An 11131-nucleotide genomic window follows, 5' to 3' on the forward strand; every position below is an offset into this window, starting at 1 on the left:
ACCACATAAATTCAAATCAGCATGTATCGTTCGAATTCGATTCCTTTGCAGCTTTGTTTGCCTCTGTTCACTAGTTTTTAATGATCGAGCAAGAGCAGTGTGAACTCGATCTCTTCCTTGCCTTGCTTGCCTCTGCTCACTCGTTTCTAATGATTGAGCAAAAGCAGTGTGAATCCGATATCTTTCTTGTCTAGTTTTTCTCTGCTCACTTGTTTCTGAAGCTCTACCCTTCGATTTGGTGGCATAATTGTGGTGTTAAATAAAACGTATTTCCCTCTTATTTTAATAAATGAAATTAAATAAATTATTTTATTTCACTTAATATATTTACTCAAAACTAAATTATAATACACACTGTACGAATGTAGAAACCAAACAGACTTCTCACAATCTAACAATCTAGGATTGCTAGATGGTTTTAAATGATATTGGACATTATATTACAGAATACACTTTTACCAAAATATTACTAATTAAATGAACTTAGAACTTCTGATTTCAATAAAAATTTGTAAAAACCTTTCCGGGGATATACCTAATAATTTCCCAAATTTTCACGGTAATTGAATGTATGGTTTTTAAATCCATCGAGTACAGACAGACAGACAGACAACATTCATTTATATATATATAGATAAAAATTTCAGCTTTTATGTTCAAAAGGTTGTAAATATGACACAAAAATACACCCTTCTTTACGTTAATACATAGTAGAGTTAGGAGCTTAAAACATTACACACTTCAAACAATATAGCTAATTAATTAATTCTAATATATTTATTATTCCATTTAATTTTTGCTACTGTTTAAATGGGGTAGGTACCATTAAATTGTTTTGTTTTTGAACATCACAAACAATGTAATTTTGTTAATTACACTGAACATTTTAATTATTGAATATTCGAAATAATTGCAATTGAATTTGAAATGCTCTTTGACAACAATTTCACTTCAGGCAATAATTATAATTAATATCATTAAAAGCCAATTATATTATTTTTAACATTTTTGCTAGAAAAAAAAACTCCACATGGCGGATATTGTAATTGTAATTATCCTTGTTTACAAGTTTTAAATTCATATCTTTTGTTATATGTATGTTTATTGAAAATTAATTACTATTAAATGCACAAATCAAATACCGAATTTATTACATTTAATTCAAATTTATTTGTCAGTTGAGATAAAAATGTAAGGAAAAAAATTTCTGATATTTTTATCGCAATTTTTTCATATGCCAATTGACTTGATTTTTTTCACACGTTCCTGTGCTTTTTCATGTCAAAAGGTGTGATAATTTACAAAATGAAATATTACAAATTTATGCATGAATGTGCTTTGTTCTTATTTCTCTTCAAAAAGGTTGAAAAAGGATGTATACAGACGCACGGATGCTATATTTGCTGCATATATAGCATATATTCGCGTATCTGTTTTTATGTGATATTTCCATGAAATCAGTCTCTTATCACTGCGTTTGGCGTGATATGCATATAAAGTTGCAAATGTTAAATTAATTTTGTTTTTCTGAAATATAAATTAAAAATGTGAAGCATTTTTAACATCACAGCATTTAATGGCATCACAGCTTTTACACCTAATTTGATGAGAATTTCGTGGAATTGCTACTCCTCTTTAAATTGCATTGCATGGATGTGGGATAAAAGTGTTTTCTTTACCAAAAAGGATTTTCATTTGAATTGTTAATTAGCTGTGAAATCATGTTAAATTTATTATACAAACATTTTTATTATACAATTCTTTAGAATTATTGTAAATTCACACCTTAATTTATTTAATGATTTCACTTATTTCATTTATTAAAAGCGTTTTCAACAGAAGTTGAAAGATATTTCAATTTGCGTGCATATCACTATTATTTCAGTAGTATCATTTTAATCAGTAAAGTGGCAATACAATATATTTAAGGCACTAAATATTTTAAAAAATGATTTTGTTTAAGATTAGATGACTCAATTAACTCAATTTCACACACTCAAGGTTTATACAATACTGAAACTATTTCTTTGCATAACCTAGTCCTGTAAAATAATTCCAACAAAATGCATTGGACTTCAATTGAAAATTCAAACAAAAACAACAAGTTTTTGGGTAAATTTGAAATTATTCATCAATGTAGTATCCTATAGAGTAATACAATCATTATAGTGCTTTTATGACATTTCCATAACTCTCTTATATAATGATTTATCTTTGGCTTTAAAATATTCTTCAGTTTGCACGATGACTTTTCTATCGGTAGTTGATGAAAAAGAATACATGCTTATCTGAAAAAACGAACGCCAAAGTCTTACAGGTTGTCTGTTGCGTTTTTGACCGGTTGAGGTTTGGGTAAGGTTCGCCAGCTCCTATCCACTCAGCTGACTGCCGATTCGACTGAGGAGTGTATTGAAATTTCATTCAATGCTAGACATCGACACAAAAGGTATTTTTTGTTCTGCTTTAATAGCTCCAAGCAGCTCTCAGAATTATCGATATGTTGTTGTTTTTGGTCAACAGTCAGCAAAAACGGCACACACTTCAAAAATGAAACCGATATATTTCTTTAAAATGCTTAAGCTGTCAGCTATCTACTGCAACTTTAGTTTACGGTTTGCTAAACCGATTTTGTGTGCTTTTTTAATGCTTCCCGGTGTCGCCACCACTTTTAGGCAACCAGCACGTTTGGCATTACCAGTGTTTTTATGACCAGTTTAAAATCAGCTAGTCACTTCTCTAAAATTTTTGTCGATGGAGCAGAATCCGTGTAGCACTTATCAAATCAAGTTAAAATATAAATTTATCTTTAAAAAGAAATGTAGATCATGTGCCATGCCATTTATTCAAACAATTAATTAAGAATATGTTAAACCTACAGATTATATATACTTTGATAAAATGATTTCATTAAAGAAATAATTCATAATATATCAGAATTTCCTATTAAAAATAATTACCACATTTTACTTAAAAAAGGTAGTCTTATCAAGTAACTGAAACGTGAAGCATTTTTATTTCATCGATCTCATTAAAATTTTAGAGTTTTTGAAACCAATATCTGAAACCAAATATTTTAAACCGTAATCTTATGTATCTGGTATATTTCGAGAATATACAATATCGGTTTATTAGCTCTGACAGTCCGAACAAAGGACAACAAAAACAATTTTAAAATACTAAATTTCAAATTTAAAAACACTGTGGTACTCTCTCTCTCTACCAATATTGTGGAGTAAACAAGGTTTTTAATTTAATAGGATTATATAAATTTTTTCGAATTACATATGTGATTTTAAATTGATATTCTTCATCCATTTCTTCCGTAGTTAAAAAAACTGTTATAAGTTAAAGTTTCCTGGCATCGTATGCATTACTGAGTAAGTTTATCTTAAAGCAATTGTTACTGGTTGGTTTAGCTGATAAAATACTTTTTAGTATCTACGGATATTAAATATTTTATTTTTAATAAATTCAGTGGATGTTATTCTTCTTTTTTATGATCGACTGTTCGACTGTAAAAACTGTTCTTATCTCGGAAAGGAGCTTAACTTAGCTAAATGAATGCTGTAAAAGGAATTCCATTCCACTTAAAATTAATGTAAATGAAATAAGAACAAATGCACTCGTTAAATTTACAGATTATCACAAAACATTAGTTGAGTATATGAAGTTGAATAAATTTATTTGATGATCTGAAGAGCTAAGAGCAAAAATAAAATGTTTTAAAATTATTTGCTGAATTAATTTTGCTTAATTCTTAAGCACACATTTTATGTTAAAGAGCTCAGAATTAATTAAAAACATTGAAAGCCTGCAATAAGTTTCTGGGCATAAGTTCTAAGCATTGAGAATGGAATATAATTTCCAAAGTAATGTTTAGAACGACGTAGTTTACTCAGAACTAATGCACTGTAGGCATAATAGCAAATAATTATAAATTAAAATGCCACTACTCATGTTTATGAAGGTTCAATATTTAAACAGCCTACTTTTGCTATTACTGCCAATGTTGCCAATGTTGCCAATGTGTCATACATAATGTGTGGCTATGATGTGGCATCTAACCAGAGAGGCCAATTATAATAATTTATCAAAATGTTGATGAGTTTGGCAAATAAACGAGCAGGCAAACGCACAAATGCATGTGCCAGTAGGCAGGCACGTAGGCACGCCTTTACGCCTACACGTTTTAGCAAGTAAGTGGAAAAGGAGAAAAATGTTTTTGAAATTTTGAAAATGATAACGATAAGTAGTCATATGCATATGCACACACATGCACACTCACGCACACATTCATGCTTGGACAAACAAATTTGTTTATATGCATGCGAACGCTCGAATCAGCTTAGGAGCATGAAAACGTATCACTTATACGTACCGTGGCACCATAAATTTACGCCAGCACAAATGGAAGTGCTTAGCACAAGTACAAGAGCAGAAGAGTACACAATTATACAATTACACAAATGCACAAAAGCACAAAAGTATAAGAAATTTGTTTACATGTCTTACCATATTCAGTCGAGCAAACGTTTGCTTAGCAGTCTGTCTGCTCGTTTGAGGTTTAAGTGTTTGTGTGAAAATGCGTGTGCGTAGCATATATTATTGTTTGTGTTATGTGCTGTTATGTTATGTGCATGTATTTGTTATTATTTGCTTTTCATGCTACTCATAGATAAGGAATGAGTTGATATTATTGACTTTTGTATGCTAACTATGACTTCCGTCGTGTAATGTAGCACTGCTGCTGTCGCTGCTCGTCCTTACTCTATACCAACGAAACAATTTCGATTTGCATGAGCAGCAGCACAACTTCCTTCAAAAATAAAAACACTTCTCCTGGCTGAAACGTGTTAGTTTCATAACAATAACTCAAAAAAAAAAAATCAGATAGAAAACACAACATCAAGAAATTACACTTTTTGTTTGGATTTTTTGTATTTTTTTTTATTTGTTTTATTTTTTTTTTTATTTTTGTATAACAAGACGAGGTTCCTACACTTCATGCAAAATTGAATGCCTGCGATTGTATTTAATATTTCTATGGGATTTGCTTCTGTTTCTGTTGATGGCGGCTTTGGAGTTGGTATACCGGCACTGCTCTTGTACTTGAAGTTATTATTTTTTGTAGGTGTTGTTGGCATTGTTGTTTGTGTACAGGTCAAAACTTTTATGCTATCATAAATAAACCATTGTTATGTTTTGTTTTCCCATGACTTTTTTCTTTTACTCTTTATCTGCTTTATTTTTTTGTGGATTTTTTTCGGATTTTTGTGGGAAAGTTTTGTATAGCACCTCGCTGACTATAACAACAAAAGCAGGATATTTTTCCCCAAAACTGTTAAGAAAACATTTTTTAAGTTCTTTGTAAGTATCTTGTGTGAAATATGTAATATGAAATATAATAGCAAATAAATGAAGCCATTGTTGTAAGTGTAAATTTGAAAGTCTCGGTAAAATTTTTCATAAAAAATTTAATGCAAAACACACGTAGGAGCAGTTAGGACAGCAGATTTACGTTAAATTTAACACTGAAAGGTCTTTAAGAGAATAAATATGTGTTTAATATTATCACAATGGAATCTTAGTGCAGGCGAAATGTTATGCTTATATTTTATTTATATGCAAGGCACATAAGATATGTGTATACTGTTGAACTTAAATTTTGAGAATTGATAGTTCAGATTTCAGAATTTTAGAACAATAAACAACGGAGTTATGTCGTTTTCGATTTTGTAATCTTTAGTTACATTCCTAAATTTTTTTTTTGCTAGATTTTGAAACTCCAATCGTACATGTTTAAGGAAATCCTAACATTATTTGCCCACACATACGTTGAAAAGTCAGAACTTTATTTTATTGTTTTTTATATTTAGCTTTTACTATGATATTATTATCATAGTAAATTAGCCATATTATTAGACATATTATTAGCCATACTATTAGCCATATTATTATATGGCTATTTCAATATCCATATGCCGGTTGACTCTATTGAAATATTGTGTTATACTTAACGATGTTAATATTAAAAATTTTATGACTCAAAATTTTAGATTCCAGTTCTCAATAAACTGGTCATCTTCAAATAATCAAAACAACAGAAACCATCTCAGATATGAAGAAAGTTCTTCTTCTATATAACTTATGTATTAAGTTAAATATATATAATTGAATATATTTAAGGTATCTAATTTTTTTCAGCATTAGTAGGCTGTGTCACCAAGTAAAAACTAAATTTTTTTTGAATAAAACTAATATGTAAGAAAGCTTCAAATATATTTTGAGTGTTTAAATTTTGTGTATATTTTTGAATTTGTAAAATTGCAATATTTTGTGTATCATTAATGTTGCAAAAAGTAATAAATTTGATGAATAAAAATTAAAATGAGTATTGATCCCGATTTGGTTATTGGCTCCGTTAGTGAATACATTATTTGTCTAATCTGTTTTGGCGTATTTGATGATCCAATAGAATGTCATCCATGTGGCCATGTATTCTGTCGCAATTGCGCAGCGAGATGGTTTGAAAATCATGAATATTGTCCAGTTGACCGCAAGCGTGTAACTCATAAACAATGTCCTTTGGGTATAGTTCTTAAAATGCTTACGCGTACTCACCTTAAATGTGAATACTTCAATAATGGTTGTAAGGAAATCCTTAGATTATGTGACTTTATAAACCACACTAAAACTTGCGAATTCGGTCCCGAAGGGGAGTTAATATGTCGAAAAGGCTGTGGTTGTAAAATCAAAAGAAAGAACATTGAAATGCATGATTGTGTTGCACATCTAACGGAACTAATAGCTGCACACCAAGACAAAATATACCCAGATAAACAGGCATTGAGGTGCTGTGGTGAAACCTTGGATTGCTTAAAAAGGGAATGGAGTCAAATGTGTGATTTCATGTACATGAAACATAAAATTGACAGAAAACCACAGGATAAAATAAGTAGATTACCAATAGCTATTCACCATTGTTTTCAAATGTGGTCGACTTCTTTACCGTTGGCTAGTGTAACAATGTGGGGAAAAATTTTCCCAAGACCTGGTGCGAGACTCCAACGTTGTTTAAAGAAAGCGTTAGCTAAGCATAAATGCCCACAAATGTTTGCTGAAATGCTTCTTAAGAACTCAACTGAAACCAATTGGCCGTTTGGAATAAGTGACATGTATGTTCGTAAAAAACATTTGAGTATTTTGAATACATTTGTCCTTAGAAAAATACCGGATATGCAAGCAGTTGTTATGGATTTTCATCAAAATAGGCACGTCTCATTAGAGTATAGAACGTATCCTGGATTGGTATTCGTTTTTGAAAGTGGCGTTGAATAATAATTTTGTAAATAATATTGAAAATTTTTCTTCTGATGGCTGTTAAAAGTTTAGGTAAATTTTTTAAATTCTTCTTTTTATTTATATAAAATCTTTAACTACTTTATCTGTTTTAAAAAATTACATAAAAACATTTTTATAACATTTTATTAATTACTATTCTATTTTTTCTTTTTAGCTGTTGCGTTTGAATTAACCACATGACATTTTTCGAATTTTCATTGTTATTATCACACGGATTTTTTCGAAAGCATTATATCGTATGATGAAGCCTTCTAGCAATGAAATGTGCCAAAGCAGTCTTATATATGGATTAATTCCAAAAATAAAATATACATGCATTGAAATAAAATGTCGTCAGTTAATTGATCATAATTTTTTATTTCATATTATTTTAATCCTAATTGTAAAATTTTTTTGTATCAGTAACCTAATGTTTCGTCAGAAATTAATTACAGGAATAGCTGATCGTTATTGTTATGTTCTTTACTTGTATTCATAATGTTAGTTGAATAATTATAATGTAATTATAATGTTAGTTGAATTAAGCTAGCGTTGCAAATGCACTTCACGACGACAACAACCGGAAACATGAATTTGTTTTTTTACATTTTGACAATCGGGTAGTGTTGCCACAATTGAATATATATCACAGTTATAAAGATGATCATTTTTACAAATACATAATATATAAAAAGTATTGAATTATAATTATATAAAAAGTTCATCTGATAGACTAGAAAACTTAAACCACTTAAACCTTCTTTCAAATCCGATATTATCCACAAGACTTGTAGCTAAATCTTTATAACATTAATTTCCTTCTTTACAAAATATATCTCATGATGCATAAAGTAGTTTGAAAAAATAGCATATATTTCAGAAAGGTGCGTTTGAAGAATTTAAAGGTACTTGCAGCATCCCAAAGTTGTATATCGAATGTCAAGAATTTTATTCTTTAAACTCATCGGACAGTTTTACCCATGCGATTATAATACTTTCATTGTTTTTGGACTAGTTGCAATCCTTTCCCTTTTATATTATTGTCCAGGTAAAACTTCGGCATATATATTTATTTGTTTATTTTTATTTATTATTAATATAGAATATTAAGCTTAACTTAAGGACAGTCGTCTCTTCTAATATAAGAACAAATATATCCAGTTCTGATTTTGGACATTGATTTTTGCAATTTACTTTATAAACTGTTTCTCAATTTAGTTAAGCTGATCTTCTGATATTCCAAAAGTTCTGACTGAAGTTCAACCGATTCTGCAGTTGCTGAATAAACAATAATCACTGTATAGACAGTCATATCGTTAGTTAACATCAAAGTAAATAACTTCACTAAAAGATAAGTCTTTGAAAACAAGAAGTCTGACTTAGGAAGTAATTTTTTGCTTGTTTATTTAAAAAAATGACAGTGTACCTTAATTTTAAAATAAAGTAATTTAGTAATTTTTATTTAAATTACATTGACCGAAGTTTGGCTTAGGTGCCAAATGGTTTAAAATAAGTTACTTCTCTATGCCAACTATTTCCATTTCAAATACAAATTTTTGAGGATTTCCTACACTGACCTAGTGTATGAAAACTTATTTACATGCGTTGATCAAATTTCTGGCTCTAGATTAGTGATATATAACTTAAGTATACCTGGTTGTATATAGTTAGATACATTTTAAATGGCTAATGCAGTACATAGAGTGAAGTACAATACAGAAAAATTACAACAAAAACTTATTTATATCCGTTGACCAAATTTCTGTATACCTACTTGTATATAGTAAAATTAATACTAATAATAAAATTAATAAAATGTAGTACAATAAGTCTATGACTACAACTTGGCAATAGTAAATCTTTTATTATTATTTATAATTATATAATTTGAAATATTGAATACAAAGAATATATATACATTTAAATATTAAGAATATATGTATAAGCTTAATATAGACCAACAAAATATAACAAATAATAAATATATTTGGACTTCCACAATATAAAATGCATTAATTAAAAGTTTTATGGTAAATAAAGTGAATCAATTTTATTACATGAAAATCCACAAATTTTAAGTAAACATGTTTTTAATTAAATATCGAACCACAAACTATTTAAATAATTTAAACAATTTTCTTCTACATAAATATTCAATATTTTTGTATTTTTGGTTTCAATTGAATATTGAAATGTATTTATAATGTTACAGAAATAACAACAACACATAAATTTGGTGTTCATTAAGAGAAAAAGCTGTTTCGATACAAAAATAAAACAATATTTCAATATTATTGCAGTTATATAGAATTATAATGAGTATCTGAAATTGATTATTTCAATTCAATTTGATGTATCAAAATAATGCTTATCGCAATTTTGTTACAAAATTATTTAGAATTTTTAATGCAGTTAAAATGATACAAATATGTGAACATAGGTGGCGATTTAAGTAGGGATACTCAATTAAAATCATCTCAAAATGCTTTACTTATTAAATATTAAACAAAATTGCAGTTAGTGAAAGTATACGGTGTTCAATCATTTTTTGTTTCCTATACCATATTTCCACTGCTTTCTTATGGCACATTCACACTGTTTATTTTAGGCTGCTTTCCTGATTATAGCCACTAATGAGAGTGAATAACCGTACATATAGCTTTCATATAATTGAGTTCATTATTAATCAATCAGCTCATTTAAGACTGCGGTTATATTACATGAGAGTTTCGTCTTACCTATTCGTACGAACAAATCAAATGTACATAATCACACGTGAGTGTTTACAGTTATTGAGAACTATTCGCGCGTTATTTCTTTCGTGCGAAAATTTTATTAAGACTATGTTCAGACAGTTGAGTTTCCTTAATTTCTTAAAGATAAATTAAGTTAATTTTGAAAGTGTTCACATACTGTCCAAATTGAGGAAATCATGTTTTTTGTTTACAAATCGAATGTTAAAAATTGCATGCTCCAAACACAATTTGTACATGGGAAAATTTTAAAGTTGATTATTATAACTGTAAAGAATGGCCTTCAATAGTTTTAGAATTTTCCTCTATAATCTTTTCCTCTATAATATATTTCCTTTTAATCCACTATAATTTTTTATTGCAAACGCATTCTTGATTATTAATTAAAAGGACTTACTAATTTTATTTAATAATTAAAGGAAAATGTTACAGCTTGTTAATTTACTCAAAACGAAAATTTGCTATAAATAAATAAATAATTAATAAATAAATAATATTAAAAAAAAGTAAAATATAGTAAAAATAAGTTGAAATTGTTACAAATTTGTTGAGTATTGTATTGTAATGCACTCTCGAAAGTTCAAGTACTTGATCATTTTAGATGGAATACCATTCAGGATATAATGGAATGTTGCCTCTTTTATTCTAGGGGATTTAAAAAACTTTTGTTTACATTGTTCTAATTCGCCAAAAGACCTGAAAAACTTACTATTTTTATTCGTTAGGAAAAAAAATCCTGCACCCATATTCTTCTTTTATTGTTTGAAATTAATAAATAAATTAATAATAGATTTTGCGCTAAATACAATGGAACTTCTCTATGCATTTTGTTTGCAAAACAAAACTGTCATTTTGCCCGCAATGCAACCAGAACATGCGATGTGTTCGTACGAGAAAACATGTGTACGAACAAGCAAGAGAAAATTCGCTTATAAAGTGACCGCAGCCTAAGGCGAAAAACGTTGAATGCAACCCTAAATATGAATTTCCCACAAGGGAAATTACCAAAATATGAAATACGTGTTATATGTTCTATA

General features: G+C 28.8%; 1 protein-coding gene across 1 annotated transcript; it reads left to right on the plus strand.

Moving 5' to 3' along the window:
- Window positions 1-6315: 6315 nt before the first annotated feature.
- Window positions 6316-7713, plus strand: LOC119681260 (E3 ubiquitin-protein ligase NRDP1-like). Its single transcript, XM_038094400.1, has 2 exons — window positions 6316-7392; window positions 7517-7713. Exon 1 carries the CDS (start codon window positions 6388-6390, stop codon window positions 7336-7338), a length of 951 nt encoding a protein of 316 aa, XP_037950328.1. The 5' UTR covers window positions 6316-6387; the 3' UTR covers window positions 7339-7392; window positions 7517-7713.
- The last annotated feature ends 3418 nt before the right edge of the window (window positions 7714-11131 follow it).

The sequence above is a fragment of the Teleopsis dalmanni genome, chromosome 2 (assembly GCF_002237135.1).
Source record: "Teleopsis dalmanni isolate 2A chromosome 2, ASM223713v2, whole genome shotgun sequence".
NCBI classification, from domain to species: Eukaryota; Metazoa; Arthropoda; class Insecta; order Diptera; family Diopsidae; genus Teleopsis; species Teleopsis dalmanni.